This window comes from Eubalaena glacialis, chromosome 3 (genome assembly GCF_028564815.1).
Source record: "Eubalaena glacialis isolate mEubGla1 chromosome 3, mEubGla1.1.hap2.+ XY, whole genome shotgun sequence".
Lineage (NCBI taxonomy): Eukaryota > Metazoa > Chordata > Mammalia > Artiodactyla > Balaenidae > Eubalaena > Eubalaena glacialis.
In genome coordinates this window covers 137,287,936-137,312,895 of record NC_083718.1, presented here as the reverse complement: position 1 = coordinate 137,312,895, position 24,960 = coordinate 137,287,936, and the positions used below count along the sequence as shown (strand labels likewise).

Here is a 24,960-nt window from a genome sequence, read left to right as displayed (position 1 = left end):
CTCCCCAGATAATATCTCTGCACCAGATCTCTGGGGTTGACAGTGGAGACAATGGTAAGCTTCTCCATGAGTGACAACCTCACTCTAGGTGTTGAGTGCTCCATGGAGGGAATAGGGCAGTAGCCTGAGGTCTTCTCAGCTTGCCTCTCCTGACATGGAACATGATCTCATGGACCAGGGGAAGGCCCCAGGATTCTCAGTGTGCCACACCCAGGTAGAGCTCATCAGTGGGGGTTATTATGGTAAAATGCATACATTTTTCATCTTAACCACATTTAAGTGTTCACGGCATTAAGTACTTTCACATTGCTGTGCAGTCACCACCACCATTCATCTCCAGAACTCTTTTTAAGTATCTCACAAAACTGCAACTCTGTACCCATTAAACAATAATTCCTCTTTACTCTTTCCCTGGTGACCACCATTTTACTTTCTGTCTCTATGAATTTGACTACTCTAGGTATCTCAGATAAGTAGAGTCATACAGTCTTTGTCCTTTTGTGACTGGTTTATTTCACTTAGTATAATATCTTCAAGGTTCATCTATGTTGTAGTATGTGTTGAAATTTCCTTCTTTTTAAAGGTATATACACACATACACTTTGTTTATTCATTCATCTGTTGACAGAAACTTGGGTTGCTTCCACCTTTTAGCTACTATGAACAATGCTGTGATGAAAATCATTGTACAACTATTTGTTCAAATCTCTGCTTTCAATTCTTTTAGGTATAGGCCAAGAAATGGAATTGCTGGATGATATGGTAATTCTATTTTTAAATTTTTGAGGGACAATAATACTGTTTCCATAGCAGCTGCACCATTTTACAATCCTACCAACAGTGCACAAAGGTTCTGATTTCTCTATATCCTCACGAATACTTGTTATTTTCTGTTATTGTTGGGGTTTTTTTCATAGTGGCCATCCTAATTGGTGTGAGCTGGTATCTTACTGTGGTTCTGATCTACATTTCCCTAATGATTATTGGTGTGATGTTGAGCATTTTTTCATGTGCTGTCAGCCATTTGTATATCTTCTTTGGAAAAATATTTATTCAAGTCCTTTGTCCATTTTTTAAATTAGGCTGTTTGTTGTTGAGTTGCAGTTCTTTATATACACTGGATATTAACTTGTTATCAGATATATGATTTTCTAATAATTTTCCTCATCCCATGGGCTGCCTTTCACTCTGTTGTTGTGTCCCTTGATGCACAGAAGCTTCTAATGCTTGATGTAGTCCAATATATCTATTTTCTCTTTTGTTGTATATGCTTTTGATATCATATCTAAGAAATCATTGCCAAATCCAATGTCAAAAAGTTTTTCCCTTATATTTTCTTCTAAAAGTTTTATAGTTTTAGATCTTACCTTTAGGTTTTTGATACATTTTGAGTTATTTTTGTAAATGGTGTAAGGTAAGAGTCCTACTTCATTCTTTTGCATGTAGATATCCAGTTCTCTTAACACCTTTGTTGAAAAGACACCATTGCATGGTCTTGATATCCTTATTGTGAGGGTTTATTTCTGGGCTTTATATTATTTCATTGACCTATATGTCTGTCTTTTCTTTCTTTCTTTCTTTCTTTCTTTTCTAGCTGCGGTGGGTCTTCATTGCTGTGCGCGGGCTTTCTCTAGTTGTGGTGAGCGGGGGCTACTCTTCGTTGTGGTGCATGGGCTTCTCATCACAGTGGCTTCTCTTGTTGTGGAGCATAGGCTCTAGGCACACAAGCTTCAGTAGTGTGGCTCACGGGCTCTAGAGTGCAGGCTCAGTAGTTGTGGTGCACGAGCTTAGTTGCTCCGCGGCATGTGGGATCTTCCCAGACCAGGGATCAAACCTGTGTCCCCTGCATTGGCAGGCGGATTCTTAACCACTGCGCCACCAGGGAAGTCCCTATATGTCTGTCTTTATGCCAGTACTACACTGTGTTGATTACTGAAGCTATGTAGTAAGTTTTTAAATCAGGATGTGTGAGACCTCCAACTTTGTTCTTTTTCAAGATTGTTTTGGCTATTTGGGCTCCCTTGATAGTCCATATGAATTTTAGAATGGGTTTTTTAAATTTCTGCAAAAAATGTCACTGGGATTTTGATAGGGATTGCATTGAATCTGTAGATTGCTTTGGATAGTATTGACATCTTAACAATATTAAGTCTATGAACAAAGGATGTTTTCCTATTTATTATTGTCTTCTTTCAGCAACCTTTATAGTTATCAGTGTACATATCTTTCAACTCCTTAGTTTTTATTTCTAAGTATTTCATTCTTTTTGATGCTATTGCAAACAAAAATAGTTTCTTGATTTTCTTCTTAAATTATTCATTGCTAGTGTATAGAAACAATTGATTTTTGTGTGTCAATTTTCTATCCTGCAAATTTGCTGTATTTGTTTATTAGTTCTAACAATTTTTTTAATGTGGAATCTTTAGGGTTTTGTACATATAAGATTATGTCATCTGTGAACTGAGATAATTTTACTTCTTCCTTTCTACTTTGGATGACTTGTATTTCTTTTTCTTGCCTAAGTGCTCTGGCTAGGACACCCACTACTGTGCTGAATAGAAGTGATGAAAGTGAGCATCCATGTCTTGTTCCTGATCTTAGGAGAAAAGCATTCAGCCTTTCATCACTGAGTATGATGTTAACTGTAGGTTTTATAGAACGCTCCTGAGGAAATCCTTTCTCTTGCAAGTTAGTTGAAAGATTTTATTTTTAATTTTTATAATCATTAATGGATATTGAATTTTTCAAATGCTTTTTCTTTATCTGTTGGGATAATCACATGGATTTTTTTTCAGTCTACTAATAAGGGGGAAAGTACTGACTTTTGAATATTGGAACAACCTTGCATATATTACCCCCACTTGGTCATGATGCATTATACCTTTTACATAGTGCTGTTAATACTATGTAATATATATGTAATATATATGTATAACATATACATAATGCATATAATGTGTACGTAATATGTATATAATTATTATGGACTGAATGTTTGTGTATCCCCCAGATTCATATGCTGGAACACTAATCCCAGTGTGAGATGGTATTGGGAGGTGGAACTTTTGAGAAGTAATTAGGTCATGAAGGTAGAGCCCTCATGAATGAGATTACTGTCTTTGTAAAAAGAGGCTAGGGAGCTAGCTAAATTTCATTCCCCCTTGTGAGGATACAATAAAAGTTGGTAGTCTGCAACCTGGAAGAGGGTCCTCACCAGTACCTGACCATTTGTCACCCTACTCTTGGCCTTCCAGACTCCAGAACTATAAGAAATAAATTTGTTTATAAGCCACCCAGTGTATGGTACTTTATTACAGCAGCCTGAGCTGACTAAATAGTTCTTAAGGTCATGAGTAGACTTTCTTCATTCCACTCTAATGTTCTTACTACCAATAATGAATTATAGGAGCCAACTGCCAATATTATGCTGTAAGATATGTTATATGGCAAAGATTCTAACAAAATCAATATATCAATACAGGCATACCTCATTTTACTGTGCTTCACTTTATTGCACTTCACAGATATTGTGTTTTTTACAAATTGAAGGCTTGTGACAACTCTGCATCCAGCAAGTCTATTGACACCATTTTTCCAACAGCATTTGCTCACTTTGAGTCTCTGTGTCACATTTTTGTAATTCTCGCAATATTTCAAACTTTTTCATTATTATTATATTTGTTATGGTAATCTGTGACCAGTGATCTTTGATGTTACTATGACTTGCTGAAGGCTCAGAGGATGGTTAGCACTTTTTGGCAATAACGTTTTTTTAATTAAGTCACGTACATTGGAATTTTTAAACATAATGCTATTGTACACTTAAGAGACTACAGTATAATGTAATAATTTTTATATGCACTGGGAAGCCAAAAAAACTCAAGTGACCCACTTTATTGTGATAATTGTGTTATTCGAGTGGTCTAGAACTGAACCTGCAATATCTCTGAGATATGCCTGTATTAGAAGTTATTGTTTCAAAGCAGCATACTTTCTACCTTTAACATTTCAATCAAGTTCTTCCCAGTGTCATTTTCAAACAAACTCAGAATTCTAAAGAATATTACCCGCATGACTGTCTTTGTGGAGGAAATATTCATTTTTTCTACTGTTTTTGGGTCAGGTAGAATCACCATGGTTTTTGACACAGCCATTCTGCTTTGGTTTGCACTAATATATCCTCCTTTCATTTGCGCTCCTTTTGCTGGGCCAGTAGAGCTAACAGACCTCTTCGGCTGTGCGCCAGTATTTCTATATCAGGAAAAGAAAACATAGCACTGAGGATCCAGGATTGAAGAAAAATTAGCCAACGATAAAAAAGCAGACTTTCATTTAGAAACATGGAAACAATCTAAACATATAAACAAGAAAAAAATAGTAGCCACTTGAGAGCTCATTATGTGTAAGCATAGTTCTAGAATGTTCACAAGCACTGTGTCACTTTTTCCTCACAATAATTCTAAGAGGTTGCTATAACATTATTTTATATAAAGTCACAGAGGCTTAGAGGGAAACATTCCTACTAGAGTTGAAATTTGAACCCAGGCAGTCAGATCAAAAGTCTACACTTATTTCTCTGGGTCTCAGTTTCCTTATCTGTAAGCTGGGGATAAAGATAGTACCTAATTCATCGGTTATTATGAGGATTAAATGTATTAATTTCTATACTATGGTTAGGAAATGCCTGACACATAGTAAGCACAAATGAGTGTAGAGTGCAGTTATGTAGGCAGATTGAAGAATGAGTAATAAAACCTGGGAAAGAATATCATGTTCCTGCCTGAAAGATTACATAATAATTTTTAATAAGAGAAATTATAATCAAAATATTTGTATCCAGGAGAAAAAATACGATTTCACTTTTGGATCAATTCTCTAAATTTCTTAAGACAAAAACCTAATCATTCTTTCATTCTAGTACTCTGATTGTACTGCAAACTTCTATAAAACAAGAATGATCACCCCTTACATTATAAAAAGGCATTGTGTTTCCAAAGAAAACATTTTAAACAATACTTTTACTTTCCTACTCATAAAAGATCAGACAAGAATAAAATACTTTAAAATGACAACAATCTACTTTTCATATTTTATTTTTCTTCATGGCATTTAGTACTACTTGACACTTTGTTTGTTGTCTACTCCTCTACTAGAATGTAAGCATCTTTAGGGCAAGAACTTTGTCTTGTTCATTGCTGTATCGCTAGCACACAGGACAGTACCCAGTATATTGTGGGCACTATTAGTATTTTTTAAATAAATGACTAAATGAATTCCATTCATACTATTTCAAATTTACATTCTTTTAAAGTATCATACCCTATCCTCCCTCTTTCAGTCTCTAAATGACTTTAACTCCAACATTTCCAAGAAAACTAAATTAATCAACGAGGTAAGAATTCCTTAAATTTCTCTACCTTCATTATATTCTTCTTTCATATCCCACAAACTCATCTAATCCATCCTTATTTCTTTCCTCCTCTTTCAGTTCAAAAGTTGCTCTTCTTATCTAAGGCTAACCTTTCAACCTGTGCTCTGAAACCTGTCTGTTACTACTTTTCTCAGGGACTCTTTTCCTTTTTAAAAAAAATTTTTTTGGCCATGCCGTGTAGCTTGTGGGCTCTTAGTTCCCCAACCAAGGATCGAACCCAGGCCCTCAGCAGTGAAAGCACCAAGCCCTAACCACTGGACTGCCAGGGAATTCCCATCTCAGAGACTCTTCCATCAATAATTCTTGGTCTCCTATATCTTGTTTCCAATCTTTTTCCCTTCAGCATATAATTGTACTCCAGTCATCTCTTCAACTTAAAAATCCTTCCTTTAACTATCTATTACTAGTCTTCCACTATCTATTACTGTATCTCTCCTTCACTTTTTAAAATATTAGTCAATAATCCTATCTACGTCCTTACTCCTCTTATGCTCCATAATTCACTACAATCTAACTCCACCCTCTCCTCTCCTACTGCAGAGACTACTTTCATTAAAATCACCTAGTCTTGTCCTTCAAATTGTCAGATCCAAAGGACTCTTTCCAGTACTTATCTTTGTAGCATCTGACGACAGTTGACCATTCCCCCTTCTTCTTAAACTTGAGTTCTCAAATTGGTTTCTGTAACATAACTGTCTCCTATTCTTCACCCTCCTTGGGACCTCTAATTACCTGACCCTTCCATTTTCTACCAATTAATCAGTACCTTTTAGGTTTCTCTTCTTTCACTATTTAGTCCAGTATCCACAATTCATCAACTGAATCACTCTTTTACCATTACCTTCAACTCTTATTTTCTTTCTCCCTTGAGCTTTGCCCTACTATGCCTACAAAATACAGTCCGTCCATTCTATTCTTCCTCTTTACTATATCAGCTACGTATTCCCATGGTCATACATTTGACCTTGTCCTTGTCAAGGACAAATACCCCTCAAATACTTCATATCCCCTTGCTTTATTTTTCTCCTCAGTACTTCTTACTAACATATCTGTTACTTATGTATCTTATGAATTAGATGTTCCCCACCCAACCCTCCAACGCTGAGAATCTAAGTTCCACGAGACTAGGGACTTTGTGTTATTTTGTTCCCTGCTGTATCCCTAATGCCTACCATAGTACCCAATACACAGTAGCTGCTTAATAAAAAATTGTTGAATGAATTCCCAAATCATTATATCCAATTCAAAACATTCTCTCAACCTTCATACTCAAATGTTTACCAGCCTTCTGGGTAGCTCCAGCTAAATGTCTACTAGACATCTCAAACTAAATAGATGCATAATGAAATCATATCACATTTACTCATAAACCAGCTCTATCTCTTTTATTCCCTATAGGGATCAAATAGAAATGAATTAGCAAATGATGTTGCATTTACTAATTAGGTAGTTACTGTGATCTTATGAGAATCATCAATAAACTCTCCCAAATCTTCAGACTATAAGTTTCATGGGAAGGAACCATGTTTATCATGTCTACCATGATAGCCCCAACTCTTAGTACTCTGCCTGATAGAGTGGGAAATTAGATCCAGAGAGTACAGACTACTTTTTTAAAAAAATTGAACTAAGTACCTGTAGCCAATTATGTTAGAAATTTATGGTGCACATCTAGCTATGTTAAAAAACAGATGCTTTCAATAGAGCCAAATTAGTGGGCAATAAATAGGATGACTTTCAGGAGATATTCACTTTGAAAGTTTTGCCTGAAAAACAGTCATGATACAAGAGGTTATGTAGCTGTACATTCCTGAGTTTTCTGAAGCAGGGACCTAATCTGTTTTGTTCACTCCTATGTCTTCAGTACCTAGGGCAGTAGCTGGAAAATATAAGGCATTCAGTTGGTACCTGTAGAATGAACACCATGAACACCTGATGATCACTTCTATGAAAAAAGAGACTAATGACATTAAAAGCATGCTACACATACATAAATCTCACTATGAAAAAAATAACCACAAGAGGAAAGAAGGAGTGGCTTAAGAAAAAGTGTCTGTATTAGCCACTTCTTAGTTTAATGAGATGAAGGTAAAAATTTCGATCTAAACCCAATCACTTTCATTTATCCAACTGTTACTTATAAAACACTTACTGTACATAAGGCTACATGCTGGCAGAGATACCATATGAATCAGATATGGGCCCTAAGGAGCTGACAGTCTAATAAGAGATAAAACATATATATGATTACACTGCAAGTACAAAATTGTATTTGCCTCAAGACTTACATGTAAGATGAAATGAAAGTTGTGGTAAAGATTACCTTGGGTAAGAGGAGTGAGCAGAGAAATCATGAAGAGGGTATTTGAGTTAGGCTTGAATGTAGGTCAAATTCAAAAGAAGTACATGGGGCGCGAATGTATATGTGTGCTTGTGTCTGATGCACATGCAGGTGAGGAGGGATGAGGACAGGACAGGAAATGCACCCTGAGCAAAGATCATTGTGAACGATGACAGTAGGAAAGCATGTGGTATATACAGGGTATCTAAAATGATTCAATTAGATACATGAAGGAAAACAAAGTTAAGCTTTGAAAAAATAAAATGGCCAGGCTAAGTCTCTGAAATTTACTACACAAGCATGAGAGTGCCTTTGAAGGATTTTGAGCATAAGAGTTAACTGCTCAAAACTATGCTTCAGAAAAATTTAGCTATATTCAGAACACACTAGAAGCAAGAAGACCATTAGTTAAGATGCTATGGAAATAGGCCAGATGAGAAGTAATCAAGGCTTAACCTGGGGTGGCAAATGTAGAAATAAAACAAATGCTAAATACAGCATGTATTAAGCATATCTTTTTATTTTCTGTATTTTGATGTTTTGACATCTAGGAACTTGCTAACCCTGGAGGGACTGCCCCTCCCAGGGCTAATCAATTCTTATACATAGTAAGGGACTTGCCTACAAGCAAACCTTTTATACACAAACCAACCAAACCAGAGTCCGTACCCTCAACCATCTCCTTCATCAGGCTCTCAAAGAGATCTCACTCTCTGGGTCACTATCCACTTGCCCTAATCACTGTAGGGACAGGAACCAGACAACGAGGGATAGTCCCTATGCCCAGAGCCTTTTGAAATTATTCAAACAAGCTATTCCTACACCTGCTTATTCCACTTTGTCCACTTCTCCCCGTGGGAACCACAATAAAGCTTCTTGCCCATGTTTTCCCCTTGCTAGTTTTACCTCCTGCCCAGCCCTGGTGCTTCCTCATGTGGCCCCCCTATGTGTTACGGCATGCCATGTCTCCTGATTCTAGGGATCTATGAGTATTTAAAAACAAAAACAAAAAACTTCTTCCTTCATGATAGTTATTTCTGTGTATATGTTTCTTACCATACCTGATTAAAACATACCCCAAGTACCCTTAAAACACAGATACAGAACTAACAGGACTTAGTAATTGATAATAACAATGCCACTTAAAATCTAAACTTCAAAGTACTTCCACTATATTTGTAATTTAATTCTTTTATTTATTTATTTCATTTTTTAAAAATGGAAGTATAATTGACCTACAGTTCCAGGTGCACAATATTGTGATTCAATATTTCCATACATTACAAAATGATCACCACCCTAATTCAATTCTTATAATAACTTATGAGATATTTAATTGCCATGTTTTACAAGTGAGAAACTTAAAACTCAAAGAGGTCAATTTAAATGCCCAAACTCATCCAATAACTCACAGACTATGTGTTCTTGAGCAAGTTTCTTAATCTGTTTCTTTCCTCATATGTAAATTAAGGTTAATAATAGTATCTGCCTCATAGAGTTAAGGTGATGATTAAATTAGTCATTATTTCCAAAGCACAATAAGAAGTTAAATTGTAGACACGTTCAAATTTAGATATTATGAGTGATATCTTGGTGGAACTGTTTGGTAGCAGTTGAAAATCAAGAGGAAAGTGAATTTCAGGGAACGAAAGTGAGAACTGGAGATACAGATTTGAGAATCTTTCATGGAGATGATAATAAATGAACTGAGTCCCAAAATAAAAACCTAAAGATACAAAGAGAAGGTAATAGGGCCAAGGAGAGAAACTGGAGGTAGAAAGAAAGTAAAACCAGAAAAAAGGCATCTTCGCCAGTAGTAAGTGAACCAGTTCAGGGTTAGTTCAGGGTTAAGGAGGGGAAGATTGATATTGTCAAATGCTGCAGAGAGGTAAAAAGAAAGCCCATTGAATTTGGTGACTTTTGAAACCTTTAGGTTACTCATTATTGACCTTTGAGTAGTTTTCGTATAGAAATGGAGACAACAGACTGCAAGGGTTAAAGAGTAAACACAGATACTTCTGGTTTCTGGTCTGACATGTAAAGGCCATGAAAGACATCAATCCTGTACTCACAAGGAAAAGGCTGAGCAAACTGAAAATCAATGGGTCTTCTTAGGTCCATCAGAGAATTGAGGTTACAGGCAAACCCTCATACTGAAAGATTGAGATGCAGGAATAACAGAATCACAACTTACTGGGAGCAGAAACTGCCACTAGAGCCAACAAGTGGTAGGAAAACCTAAAGGGTAATTGCCTAATTGCTGGAAACTGAGTGTAGACTAATTCAAAAGAGAAAAAATTGCTGGGGGCCCAGCCTTAGGGAGGCCCCCCACACACACACACTTGTATCGAGTTTTACCTTTACGCACTCCACCAGGCTCTCAGGATGAAAATCAGAGAAAAACTCCCTGATAGTTCCAGCAGGGGGACAGGAAGTAACCATTTTGAAATATACCTGGAATGTTCAGTTATCCTTAACAAAGGCCTGCCCTCAAGGAAAACCATTTTACCAGAGCCTAACCAATGTGGGGGGAGGGAAATAACCTACTCGAAGTCCATCTAACCTTCTTGTTCCACCTAAAGAGAAAAATTCTGAGAAATACTTATGAAGGTCACAGCCCAGGGACAAAGGCCCACTAAAAGATTAAGACCTAATCATAGGATTATGGCACACTCCCCTCCCCCTTCCCCCCCTCCCTCGCATATCTTACCACCACATCAACAGGGCTCCTGTATAACAGGGAATTACAATGGGAAGAACTATAAGGCTCAGAGACTCTAAGAAGGAGTCTCTAGGGAAATCTAAAAAACCAGAGGAGACAAAAAGCAGGACACTAGAGGAAACTGAAGTCTTGGAAACCTATAGCTACAGCAAACAGCCTAATTCCTAGGCAGATAAACATAAATCCTCACACTAAGGGCTTACTTACCTCAGTTCATATTATCTGATGCAACATGTTCAGCTTTCAACAAAATACATGGCATACCAAAGGGCAAAAAACAGTCTGAAGAAACAAAGCAAGGATTAGAGCCAGAATAAGATATGGCAGAGATTTTGGAATTATCAAGACTGGGAATTTAAAATAATTATGATTAATATGCTAAGGATCCTAATGGAAAAAGTAACATGCAAGAACAGATGAAAACTCCCCCCCACCCCCCAAATCAAAAGGAAATGAATGAACACGTAAGGAAGAACAGAGAAACTGGGCAAAGAAGTGAGATAAAAGCAGTGAAGAAAACACTAGTGGTTTTTACCACAATGGAAGATTGTCCAACACAGCCAACCCCCCAAATTATGATTTTTTGACTTTACAGGGGTGTGAATGTGATGTGCATTCGGTAGAAACTGTGCTTTGAATTTTTATCTTTTCCTGGACTAACGATATGCTATAAAATGATACTCTCGTGATGCTGGCAGTGAGCCATAGCTCCCAGTCAGCCGTGCAATCGTGAGGGTGAACAACCAATACATTTACAACCATTCTGTACCCAAACAATCATTGCTTTTAACTTTCAGTACAGTATTCAATAAATTACATGAGTTATTCAACACTTTATTATAAAACAGACTTCATGTTAGATGATTTTGTCGAACTGTAGGCTAATGTAAGTGTTCTGAGCATGTTTAAGGTAGGCTATGCTAAGTATGATGTTTGGTAAGCTAGGTGTAATAAGTGCATTTTCTCCTTAATGATATTTTCAACCTATGATGGGTTTATTGGGACATAACCTCATTGTAAGTTGAGGAAGATCCGTATTGCTAAGCCAATAGGAAAGACCCAATATAGGAAAAATTGGAGTGAGAAAGTGAAAAATTGATAAATACATGTTTCATGATATCCTTTCCAAGATCAGGATTAAGTCTTAAACTGAGAAAGATGAGAAATATTAGGTCAAACCAATGGTTGTAAACTTCAGTGTGTATGAAATTTTGTTTTAATTAGATAATATGGCTACCTCAAAAAGTTAAGGTTATATTAATTTCTATCTCCCACTCCACTCTTTCCTTAATAGGTAATCTCCCATGAATGTGTCATTATTCAAGAAATCCCCAAGGGAATTTTTCTAACACTCTCTCCGGTACTCTGAGAGTTTTATGATTTTTTAAAAATTCACATGAAACCAACTTAATTTTAGTTTGAGATTTCCATACCTACAAGTAAAAACAAAAACCAGACGAGATGAGCAATAACCAATGTTACTCAAATACATATTCACTCATTTGTTTGCTGCCAGCAAATATTGTCTTCTTCATTCTAAGCAGTAGCAGTGAACAAAACAAGAATCTCTGCCATTATGGAGTACATCACAGCTTGGGTGAAGACAGATTAACAAACAAGTATATAATATATCAAACACAAATAAATTTTATGGAGAAGAATAAAGCAAGTTGAGGAACAGGAAGTACTGGGAAGAGTCGTATTATTTTACGTAGGGTAGTTAGAGAAGGACTCTTTGATAAGGTGACACGTGAAGAAAATGAGTGTCATGAGATTACTAGCGGGTACAGTATTCCAAAGAACAGCAAATGCCCAGGCCTTGAAGTGGGAAAATATGCTTGATATTGTTGTGGAACAATATGGAGTGTAATTAGCCAAGGGGAAGAATCCAAAGTGAGATCCTGTGGGGCTGTGTGAGGATGTGAGCTTTTACTCTGAGTGAAATGGGAGAAATTGGAGGCTTTTGAGAAGAGCCACAGTGATTACTATGTTGAGGGTGAGGGCAAGATCATTTAGGTGTTTACTGCAATGTAACAGTGACTTACATTGGAGTGGTAGTCTGGACTTATTTTGCAGGTAGAAAAGGTAGAATCTGCTGATGGAGTGGGGTATTGAGAAGTCAAGGGTAACCCAAAGTTTTTTTACTGAGTAACTGGAAGAGTGGAAATTGCCATTTACTGAAATGGGAGACTGCAGAGTTGATTAGAGGGCGAAATAAGTTCAGTTTTAGATACAAATTTTGAGATGCCTATTAACTTTTAAGTACAGCTGCTTGATTTTAAGTCTGTTTTCTTGGGAGAGGTGTTGGCTGGAGAGTTAAACTTGTAAACCATCAGTAAATAGGTGACTTTTAAAGGCAAAAAACAATAGTGAAGAGGTTTACTGATCCCATCAACACTCCAATATTTAGATACGGGAGAGATAAAGAGATGCCAGCAAAGTATTTTGAAAAGGAGTAGGCATAAACCAAGGGGAGAATTAGGGAGGAGTGGTGTCCCAGAAACCAAATGAAGTGATTCAACACTCAAGAAGTGGTAAACTAGATCAAAGCTGCTGATGGGTGAGTTAAGAAACAAACTGAGAAATGGCCACTGTATTTAGCTGGACAGTTATTGCTTACCTTCACAAAAGCTATTTTTTGTGGAGTGATAGGATTGGACAAAAACCTGAGTACCATATGCAGGGAAGAGCAGAAGGTTCTCTCCCAAGACCTTTTCAACAAGTTCTGCTAAAGAAAGATTAGCTGATCTGGAAGAGACTGGATAGAAGAGATGCTGAAGGTTTGAAAAGAGAGAACAAAAGTGGTCTGGAAGTGTGGGAGAGTGAATGAATTAGGAAACTTCAGTGTAATTGCTGGACTAAGGGACCATTTGAAGTTGTAAGCGAGACATCTGTAGAGCTGTATGCTTTTCTCCAGCCCCTAGTCCAACTGCTGCAGAACAACAGAGAAAGTTGTAAGCTGGAATGAGTTTTAAGGCAGGATGGTATGAGGAGAAGGCAGAAAAAAACCTCAACTACAGAGCATAGTAATGTTCGGTCTGGTGGCTCACAGAAGCTGAGAGGATTGAACATCTGGGCACAGCTTGGAGGCAACAAACTGGAGACTGCAGACCGGAAAAAAAAAAAAAAAAAAAAACAGAAAAAAACAGGAGTGCTAGGAGGAAGGGTGGTTCTCAACAAACTAAGTCTCTTCTCGGAGACCAAGCACAGCAGTAGAGGTTTGGAAAAGGCTGTCCTAGGCCAACGAAGGAGACATTGCCGCCTCGGAGGTTCGAGGGTTGCCGACTGAACACAGATGCAGTAAGAGCTAAGATCTAAAAGGGCTCCCTCCGGGACCCAGGGGAATGGACTAAGGCTTTAGCGCCGGAACTTACACCCCGACGTTCGGCTGCTTGCGGCTGTTTACCGGAGAGATGGGCATGGTGGCGACTGGGTGGGGAGTAGTCGACCACCCCCTTCCCTGGCTTCTTCTGGAGCCCCTGTACCCCAACCCCCGGCGTCAGCGGCTCCGGCTAAAGCACGCGAATGTTTGCCGGGCGTCATGGAGACGGTGGAGCCTTGGCTCAACAAGCGGCCGCGCGGTTGGCTGGCGGCTGGAGGCCGAGGAGGAGGGCGGAGGCGGAGGGGAGGGCAGAGGGTTGGTGGAGCAAGAGGAAGCCCCGGACGACGACTAGAAGAAGGAGGCGGGCGGCCCGGGCCCTAGGCCCCTCCCAGGCTCTGAGTCTCCCGGGCTGCAGGCGGATGGATGGGGCTTCTTCAGGCGGTGGCGGCAGCAGCGGAGGTGGCGGCGGCAGCAGCGGCAGCGGCTGTAAGTGCAGCCTCCATAAACCATCTCTCCTCTCCTAGCCCTGTTTGGGTGGAGGGGCTCCCGAGGTGTCCTCGGTCCCCTTTCTCTCCTTCCCCTCCCCCACTGCAGAGTACCGCCCGGAAGACCCTTAACTTCCGGGGAGGGGCTGAGAGAGCGCGCCGGGCGCGCTTCCCCTCCCGGAGTGGCGCCGGCCACCCAAGGCGCATGCGCAGCTCCCCATCGCCATCCACCCACTTCCCAGACTGGACTTTTGCTTTGGCGGTGGAGGCGGCGGCGGCGGCGGCGGCGCCAGTCTTCCCCGGCGTCCGCGGCGCGCTGGGAGGCCGCTGCGGAGTGAGTTCGCTTCGCCTTGTCCGCTTCCGCCTTTCTCCAGTCGGCCCCGGAACGCGGTCGGGGTGGGGTAAAGCTGACCGCCCCGCTGTGGCTCCGCCTCTTTCCCGCAGTATCTCCGGGTTCTGTCTCATCCCGGCAAGGCTCCTGCTCCCACTGCAGCCCCCTGTGGTGAGCAGGGTCCTGGGCAAACCGGCCCTTTTCGGAGGGAGTGAGGGAGGGAAGAGAGGCTCGAAGAGGGTATTGTTGTGAGGGAATGAGGTCTTCCCAGCCCTTGGGAGGATCCCTGGGGGCAGATGCCTCCCCAGCCTTTGGCCTTGTTCTTTCAGCTTTTGCTGGAAGGATCTCTGGCCTGGAGACCATCTCTAGTCCTCGTTTGCTGTGTGACCTTGGGCGAGTCACTACCTCTCTCTGGGCCCCAGTTATACCTAAAGGTTCTTCCAACGCTAAAACTCTTAATTTTGCAGAAAAGCTTATGCAGTTCCAAGATTGGCCTGTCTACTGAGGCCGCTTAGACGAGATGACCCGGACTTGAGTGAACCTTTCTTCAATCATGGGTGGAATGAGGCGACCTATTTATTGGATCGCTTTTATTCCTTTATCATCAGTTACAAATTGCATGACTCAAGACTCATTAATGTTTTTCTAAAACTGTCATGGGATTCCTGTCCTAATTCCTGGCCGTCTTTTTAAAAATTAGAGACAGGGCGAATGGTGAGCTTATAGTATCATCGTCTCTAGTCTCGTTACTACTGAGGCTCTCTTTCCTTTGATCCAGATGGTGTGGTGGCTCGATTCTCCCAGTGCCTGGCTGAGTTTCGGACGTGGTTAAGAACCAACTGGTTGAGGTTCAATGCAGACAAGACGGATGTGATGCTGGTAGGCAGGGGCACACTTGGAGATTAAGGGAGGGAAAGTCCAAACTCCCTCAAGTAATATAAATGTTATATTACTCTTCCAGTGTTTGAGAACTGCTGATGGGCCAATAATTTCCAGAGTTTGGGTGAGATAAAAATAACATGTCAACAATATAAAAACTATCAAAATATCAGTTTGTGATAATCTGATAAAATGGAGCCACTGGATAAAACTCTTTATGTAAAAATTATGAAAAGAAGACCCAGAACTGTTCTTTGAAGAACCAAAAGGCTATATAGGTGTTTTGGGGTGGCGTTAATAATAAAAATCAAACTAACAAAAAGATGATGCTGATTGTCATAGATGTGGGGCTTCCAAATGTAATGCATTACTGCTTTGTAACCTACATTTTGCCTGCTAGAGTAAAGGTAAAACTCAATTTATCTAAAATGTACATTTTAAAAATAGGTGAAGTTTTTTGACATTTAGCTATCTTCAACCATATTAGTATAGTTATCCATAAATTTTCACCTGCACATCATGTGTAGGCTGTCACTTTTAAATAAAAATTTAAGGAAATAGTTAACACAATAATCTCAAAAGGGACTCATGGACTCTGAAAATTGTTAGATACAGAATTTGGTTTTAGGGTTTTGAATGTGCTGTTTTAATCTATTTCATTCAAACAGCCCCAGAGTCTGAATTGTTTTCTTGGTGCATTTTGAGAGGTACCTTTCTGAAGTGCATAACATGTTTATATTGTATACATTATATTTGAATCAGGTATTGGTCCTGAATAAAAGGTTATATTTCTTAGGTATGTGTAAATTGCCAGGTTTACTTATTGGTTAGTTTGGGGTACTGACTGAAGAAAAATTGAGACCTTAAAATGCTTTTGTTAATAGCAAAATAACTTCGAGGGGTTCGTGTGTGTGTGTGTGTGTGTGTGTGTGTGTGTGTGTATGTATGTTTGTGTATTGCAGCCTCTAAAATTGTTTAAAACTTTTTAATGTAGTATGCAGTAAATTGCTTAAAAATAATTTCCCAATATAACAGCAGTTTTGAGTAGCTTATGTGGTAAAAGTTAATGTTAGTTTGCCTGAAAATAAGGAAGCCTTTAGGTGGGGAATGGGAGCTAAAGAGGCATTTATTCAGGCTTTGTATAGTGATTTTTTTGTTTTGGGACATTAGCCACAAACCTCACATATAATTGGAATTAACCACACCTTTTAGCTTAACTTTAAACGTTTTACTACACAATTCTAACAGCTACCATTTTGGATATCACAAAATAAAGACTATAAACCGTAATAATTTTAAACAGCTCATAGGCAACGGTGAATTTTCTCATGCTTTCAACTCTGTAATGTCCTGTTCTCAGCTCCTCTGGTATCAATAGGCTTTGAAGATTTATTTTTTGTTAACCCAAGGATAAATATTGAGTGTTTGTATTTGAATACAAAGAAGACATCTGTTGAATTAATCCAAAGTGCTGAAGAACTCAGGGTAATGGGTGGAAATAACAAGGAGGTAGATTCTGGTTTGTTAAGAAGAAGAATGTTCCAAACATTAGAGGTTTTTTTGAAAAGAGCAGCCTTTTCATGAGACAGTGAGTCATTGGAGGTGTTTAAGCTTAGGCAGAAAAGCCTGGTAGTGGGGAAACAGAATGAGGGATTCCTACCTAGACAGTGTAGAAATTGACTAAGGACCTCTAAGATCCCATCCAACATTAAGATTCTATGGCTAATGAATAGTTAATTTTTACATATTTGATACTGAAGAGGTAAGCAAGCGTTTTGAGAATTTGCTATCCTTAAGATGGCTCCTTAAAATTTTTAAAGTATAGCACTAGAATAAAATGGGGAGTAAAACTATACTGAATTCAATAATAATGTTACCAATGACTTACAATATTGGAGCTGTTTCTTTTTACCTTTAGAATATCTGAACCTAAAAAAAAAATCATGTAACCCACATTTACAAAAAAAGGAAGGAGAAAAATGTAGAGGGAATCTTTCCCCTAAACGATAATGCCACATAAAAATAGTAAAATTGATAACAATATTAATAAACCTAAAAGTCATTTATCAGTAAGATGGATATCTATTCAAATACGTCCCAGACCTCGATATTCCTGACAATTTCAGAATTTATTCAGTAGCTTAAGGGACCGTGATCCCCAGCTCTTTATCACAATTGGGATTCTTGTTGATGAATTAACGGAAGAATCAAAGATTAAACAGGCTTAAGCAAGTTATTCCTGTGCCTTGCATTTTGACAATACTTTTTAATTTTCCTTTTGATAACCAGCTAAATTTCATATATTAGCTTTAGTATTTAAATGGATAATTCTCCTTCAACCGGTGGTTTTATAAAGCCTGAGTTTCTACCTGTAGGCCCCTTATTTTTCTTATCTTTACCCACCTCAGGTCTAGGCACATACATTGTTCTTTGCCTTCACAGCTGTTTCCATCAAGCATCTCAAAGTGAAAAGTGTTTGAATATGAACTGGCTTATACAAAAGTCATTTCTATTTCGAGTCCAAAGGACTAAGGTAATTCAACAGGGTAACTCTTAGAAACTGTATACCTATGCTAAAATATTTATTCCCTCAAGGAATCCTGAAAAACACTTTTATATAAGTATTCTAAAAAAATAAAATGAAAATACTGTACAGTACAGTTAATGGTAAAAATTGTTTGTAGATTTGGGAACCTTAAAGTTTTCCTTTCTCTTCTTTCCCTTGCTTTTCTTTCAGTAGAAAATGTGCATCAGATGTTTATGTTTAATTGGTTTACAGACTGTCTGTGGACTCTTTTCCTGTCATATTACCAGGTAATGTCCTTACTTAGCAGCTACTTCATATACCTATAAATGCACAAAATATTCATGCACAAATTATTATTGGACATAAGAATTTCAAGTTAATGTTGAATCTTTGGAAATAAGCTACTTAATAGAGTCTAGAATTTTAAAGGAATACAAATAACTTAAAACAGCCTTCCCCATATTCCTTGTAAGTTAAGTATCAGTTTAAAGAAAAATTGTATACGTGCACATTTATGAAATATATTGTAGTGCTGGCATCACATTATTTGGAGGGAATGAATGAGTTTCATATATAACTTGTTGATTTTGGTAGTCATTTTTGAAATTGCAGTAAGAAGAACCCTTGAACATTTGGGGGAAAACAGGTCTTTATGAAATAAGACTGTCTAACGTCTGGTTTGGTAAAATGTGTTAGTGCACGTTTTAATATCACGTTTGCATTACCCAGTATCTGCCTTAGTAATGGAGGTGAAACATGTTTGTTATTTTGCAATCATTGGCTCTGGCAGTCATCAGAATTGTCACCAAAGCCACTTGGCAGTTCTAGGCCAATACATTAAAATAAACTTTTAAATTGCAGGCATTTCAGGCGTTGCACATAAGCAAGTTCTCCATCTATGCAGTCGAGTCGGAGATTATTTATATCTATTAAAGAGCAGCTTTTCAATATTTCACATTAAAAATTTGTCTCTAGTTGTGCAGAATTCAGTCGTTGCACAATTATGTTGCTACTGGCATTGCAGAAGGTGTGTGAGGAAAAGCAAATGATATATGAGGGTGGCAGTCTACCTAGCACAATCCCTTTTCTTAATCTCTGCTGTGACCTCTAAGATTTTGGTACATGGGATTTTACAATTCCTGTAGGGAAAGAACCGAGAGAAATATCTGTCAAGGGATAACCGCTTTCAAAGCGCACTAGTTGCAGCTGTTGCATCACAGCAACATCCGTTTTCTAACAAATGCACTTCAAAAAAGACCTACATGTGAAATGTATCGTATCTTTTCCCCTGCGATATGAATGCAGGACGCGGCTAGTTTGGCTAGTTTCCTCGACCTCTTTGGTCCCTACAGCCCTCTCCCGGGCTGGAGTCGCGCATCCGCTAGGGCAGGCGCCCGGCACTAAGATGCCCGCCTCCCCCCACACCCACCTTGGCTCCGCCTCCTCCGCGCTCCTCCGGGGGAGGGCTGCCTCGGGGCCGCGCGCGCGCGCGCGCGCGCTCCAGCCTTTTCCCTCCAGTCCAGCTCAGCCCGGGCGCCGCGAGGGGGCGGAGTGGGGTGTGGTGGGCGCGCTCGGGCGGCTCCTGCGCGTTCCCGCCGAGGCAGCGGCCGCGGGAGCGGCAGAGACGGTGGCGGAGACGGCTGGAGTCCCGTTGCCGAGTCTTACATCCGGGTTCTGGCCGTGACCCAGCTGCGGCCGCCGCGGAGATGTGACCCGTCAGTACGGCAAATATGGCGGAGGTAAGGGAGTGAGCGCCCCCTCCCCGTCCCGGAGCCGGGCGCCCCCAGGTCCGGGCCGGGGAAGAGTGGAGTGGGCCTGGCTAGGGGAGGCCCAGCCCTGCTGGCGCCACTGCCCACCTGTTGTCCGGAACAGGCCGCGCTCTGGGCGGGAGCTTTCCGTGGAACTTAGTTGGGATGGGTCCGGGGGTAGGAGGAAGCGGAGGCGTAGTTGGACTTCGGGGGCACTTTGAAGGGTCGAGGGCTGCGTAGCCGTGCGTACGGAGAGGGGCGAGGGGGAGGGGGCGCCCGCGGGGCTGGGGCGCAACTTCGCCGGCCGGTGCTAGGGGCCAGGAGAGGAGCTGCTGCTTCCTCTTCTTGCGAAGTTTCTTCCTTCCCCAATCGAGATGCTGTTGCGCCCTTCCGCGTCACCCCCGTCGGTTTGCTACTGACATTCTGCCTGTGTTGGGGAAAACGGCCTTTGATTAACTCTGTAATTTTCTTGATGGTGACCAGATGAGCGTGGAGAAATAAACCTGGTCTTTCGCAATCCTTCCCTCTAGGTTGGGGGAGTCTCCCCATTTCTTCAAACATTCCCCCTTCCCCCCCACCGGAGAACCTCTTTTTCTCTCTTTACGTTTCACAAGAGTTGCTTTCTCCCTTTCTTACCCCCCATCACTTTCCAGGCATTTACTCCCCTTGCAAATCTAGGCTGTCTATTCTTGTCTTCTTTCTCTTCCAGTTTTTTTCCCCCTTAGGGAAGCTTTTTTTTTCCCCCCGTTTGCTCTTTTTCTAGTAAACGAGTTGCCAAAGCCCCCTTTCTTCGGTGGCGATTGTTTTACATTTTGGGGCCTCAGATCGGTGGGCAGACAACCTCTGTTAATTTGAATTTAGTATACACTACTGGAGATTTAAATTTTTCTCTCTGATTTAAACCTTTAAACATTTGATTTTTTTTTAACACGTTTTTTACCCTTATCCTCTGAAGAATTTCGCTATCCTTCACTCGCTGGAGTTCAAGAGGTGATATATTTGGACTTTTTTGTCTTCTTTGAGTAGAGCCACTCTAAATGTTGATAAAGCCATTTTTTTCATGTGACAATTACCATTTTTATAGTCTCAGAGGCACCTAAAAACAGATTCAGGAAGTAGGTAATTTTATTTATCATCCAACCCCAGTTTTTGTCTTCATTATTTGCTAAATGAAGTCAATGGTGAGTACACTTTTATCAATACCATAATTTCTCCTTTTTAAACCTTGGAATACAGAAACATAGGTTATGGAAAAGAATATTAATTTGGAGGCATTTTCATGTACCTGTTGAGTGGAGGGACCTAAAGCTTAAACAATTTTCTGGAGTGGTTCTTAGGGTGCTCCTTCCCCTTTATGGAAACTGACTTTATATTTATGTCTTGGAGTATTTGCTATTAAAAGAGGAAGAGATTTTATTGTAGCAGGATCGATTGCTGCCAATATTATTTTTAAAAATTCAATATTCTGATTTAAAACTAAATTTAGATCTTAGGATTTATTTCAATTTCTTTTGCTCTTTGTGGTTAAAGAATTGTATTTCAAGAAATTATGAGTTGGAGAAAACATAGTTCTTTGTACTTCACTTAAATGTGACTGGATTCATTTCACTGGGCTGAAAGGTTTTTAACCTTGATGAGGTTCTTAAGTGTTTCTTTCCTTCATATGTAAGAGGGGAAGGGGTTCTGTGCAGCTGGCTTTACATATATTTTGTCAAATAGTCTTCTTTGGATCCCATGCCCATTAGATAAGCAGCAGTGTGTTGTAATAGGTGATGTGGTTTCTTGCCTCGTGGTGCTGCTCACAATGGTTTGAGCTTTAAGTTCTGTAGTCATATTTTAAAGCAAGATATTACTGAAGGAAAATATCTTAGTGTATGAAAATACGGTGAAATTTAAATTTAAAAAAACCTTACCTCAGACATTTTAACTGCCTACCACACTGAAAACTTAATATGTAAATAAAAGCATTTTAACATTTTATTTGTTTTAGAAATTAAAGATGGTTGCATTCATGTAAGAGAAGAAAAGCAATATTTTGAGCCACTAATCACTTCCTAATAGTTTTCAAGTGTATGTTTTAGTTTCCTTAAAAATTACATCATTTGGAGAATGGAACTCTCATATTCTGTAGGAGCACATGGATAGTTCAGTTTCAGGGAGAAAAAAACCTGAATTTTGTTTTCAGTGCACTTTTTTAGTGACCTGGTATCTTAAAAATGCATCTTTTATAGTCTTCCATTACTTGTAGATGGTTTTATTTATAGTGAATTTGGAGGAAGAGTGGAGGAACCTTCATCCCCTACAGAAAATCTAGAACAAAAAAAATTTTTTAGAATGATTTTAGAGACTGGTCATTTTAAAAATTAGATAAGGAGAAATGCTTGGTTTATATTATAGAGTGCTTTTACTTTTATGTGAACTCTCAGGAGATTCATTCTTTTTTTTTTTTTTTTTTGAGATTCATTCTTTATGCTGCCAATACAAAGCATGTGGTAAAATAATTCAAATGCCGTGCTCTTGCACTTTTGGTTAAATAGACCTGAGGATTGACACTAACTGATAAAATAACAGTAAGTGCAAAGTGACAGTATGCGTTTATTTGATAAATCTGAGGGGAAAACAGGTTATTGAAGAAATAAGTCTCCAGAGAAAAATGTAGGTATTATGCTTCTGTGCTTTTTTGTTGTTGTTTCCTACATAGAATGACCCTGACCTTGTTTTTCCAGAAAAATATTTAATTCTTAAATACAATTTGCTTTAGATGTGAATACAAAACACTAATTTTTCATACTTGATCTGATCATCTTAGTCCATAATAGGAAGTATGTGTTTAATGCTTATTAAAATTGTAGTAACATTAAAAACATACTTAATGTATACAGAAGTAATAGCATATGCTCCCTTTCTTAATACTTTTTGGTAATATTTCTCATTGTTTATTATCCCTTAAAATTATTAATCAACCTTCCAAAAGGAGGCTCTCCTAGTCACACTTAAAGGAAGGAAATTACAGGGCAGTGGCAGTTTTACAAAGGCAATGAGAGAGAAAGAATAAGAGGAAGAAATAGGCGATCCTTTGGGTTTTATAAGGAATGTGGTGTACAGACCTTTGGGAATGAACAATTTGTCTTTTATTTCAGAGTTTGTAAACACATAAGGGACTTCCTTTTCAAGGGAAAGAAAGCCACAGCATAGTGCAAGACCTGTCTTTTCACCTAGGCCATATTGTTGTCTCATAAAGAGAAGAAAATTTAATGAATTTGCTATTCTGTATTAGTTTTAAGTATTTTAGTATTTCCAAAAAAAATACATAATCTTATTTATTCACTATCAAATCTATCCATTTCTCTTAAAAACAGACTCCCTGTGTAGCATTTTTCAAGGGTATTTGGATTTTGTTTCTTAAGGAAATAGGATCATCTTACTGCTATTCTTGATAGTGTTAATTTCTACTCTAAACAAAACTTGTTTTACTGCAATGAATTTAGGCCTTAAAACTGCTAATGAAAAAAAACCTTTTTTTGGTGTTTATACTTACAGAGCTATTAAGGAATTATCCAAAGTGCTTAACACCAATGCATGAAAGTCTTAAGCTTAATTCAAAAGGAGTAATAGTCAAAGTGCTTGATAAGGTAGGAAAGATTAGTTGGGAAATATAGAAGTGAATTTCTTTTAGAGAATTCTTGAGACTAATCATTTTCCCAAATAATTCAGAAATACAACACTGCCATTGAAACTTCAGTGTTTCTTCATGAAAGGTAGTCAGCTATATAGAAATTTATTGCATAAAGTTCAGATGGAGTCCCTGTATATTTCAGAAGATTTGCAAATTCATTGCAGTGATTAAGTTCACATACCAGTTGTTGCTGGGACCCATTCTGTTCGACCTATGCCATGGCTTAGAATGACTTTTATAATTAGGTTTATGTAGATATGAAATTCATAAAGTAGCAACCCCCAAAAGCTTTTTGCAAATTGAGATCATCTTTTTTTCCCAGTAGCCCTAGATTTAAAAAAAAAATTTAGAAGAATCTTAAACATATCCCATCCATGGAGCTAAGTATTCCTCAGTAGTGTTTATGTCTTTTGAGCAATTCATAATAAAAGTAAAGAACTTAGATCTCAAAGGAAGTTGAACTAAACTTGAAGAAATCTAAATCTTTTCATCTAAGGGATGATGAAACTGAGCAGAGAGCTTATGCAGTTTGTCCTAGATCGTGCTGTTTGTGGCACAATTAAGACTGGAATCTAGTAGGCCTCTGAATTCCTAGTGCTTAGTAATAGCAGTTCATCCTCTGAATTATTACTACTATGGTAAATTTGCTAGTTTTAACTCCAAGGCTTTGTTAACCAACAGCAAAGTTAAGTGATTTAATTGTGTATGGAGGAAGAGAGATGGTGGGCCCTGGCACAGTCTCCCTGCCTTCTCCACCCTGGAGTAGGCCCTAAACTCCTTTCTATCTTCATCCCGGTGAGAATCTGTGATTCAGTGTCTGCATTACTAAGTAGGTGGTAATAATACTTAAATGGTGGTGGAACTGGTTTGAGGGGAACAATTAGGACAGTTATACTTACTGAAAAATATGCTCTTGATTGCCTGGGATAAAAGAGTCTAATGACTACTTTATGTTTTTACTACCTTATTTATTTATTTATGTTTTAGTAAGGGTGATATTCTAGTTAGTTGATCTTTTATCTCTCAATTTGCAGTTTTCTGGTATATGCAATATTTCTTACCATGGTCTAGAAAAATACAGAAGAAAAACATTTGAACAAATCTGAGGCATTGAATGTTTGTTACAATTATTAGCAGCTTGATCAGCTGAATCATATATATGGGTGACGGTATAAAAGTTGCTATAAAAGTTAACAGAGTTCATTCTTTAATTTGATTTAGCCTATTCATATTCTGTCTCTCTAGTGTTTTCCATCTCAGATAAAACAATTACGTATGTACCTAAAAGAAAACTAGGTTATTTTTCAAAATTATATAAACTTGTTAAAAGAGAAAAAAAAGGCAAATACTAGGTTTTCTTGAAAATCTAAAAGTAAAGGAAGAAAGTGAATATAGCTCATAATTCCATGAGATAATCTCTACTGACTTTCTTTTAAAAAAAAAAAGAGTAATGCTTGCAAGTGGTTAAAAAATTCCAACAGTACAGAAAGGTATAAAA

General features: G+C 38.7%; 2 protein-coding genes across 9 annotated transcripts in view; one reads left to right on the top strand and one right to left on the bottom strand.

The window, feature by feature from the left end:
• DNAI4 (dynein axonemal intermediate chain 4) overlaps positions 1 to 14,037 on the bottom strand; it is a 90,587-nt gene extending 76,550 nt beyond the window's left edge. The window contains 3 exon segments of the mRNA XM_061186469.1: positions 4,077 to 4,251; positions 13,869 to 13,980; positions 13,983 to 14,037. Coding sequence (XP_061042452.1) covers positions 4,077 to 4,251; positions 13,869 to 13,980; positions 13,983 to 14,037 — 342 coding nt within the window.
• A 113-nt stretch (positions 14,038 to 14,150) lies between these two features.
• MIER1 (MIER1 transcriptional regulator) overlaps positions 14,151 to 24,960 on the top strand; it is a 55,568-nt gene continuing 44,758 nt past the window's right edge. For 2 of the 8 annotated variants that reach the window (XM_061184047.1, XM_061184051.1), the window contains exons 1-2: positions 14,151 to 14,302; positions 15,411 to 15,511. In XM_061184047.1, the coding sequence (XP_061040030.1) occupies positions 14,236 to 14,302; positions 15,411 to 15,511 (168 nt within the window). In that variant the 5' untranslated portion in view covers positions 14,151 to 14,235. Of the gene's footprint in view, positions 14,303 to 14,559; positions 14,804 to 15,410; positions 15,512 to 18,248; positions 18,326 to 19,612; positions 19,778 to 24,960 lie in introns of those variants that run through there. The other 6 variants (XM_061184055.1, XM_061184049.1, XM_061184054.1 and 3 more) reach the window with 6 other exon arrangements.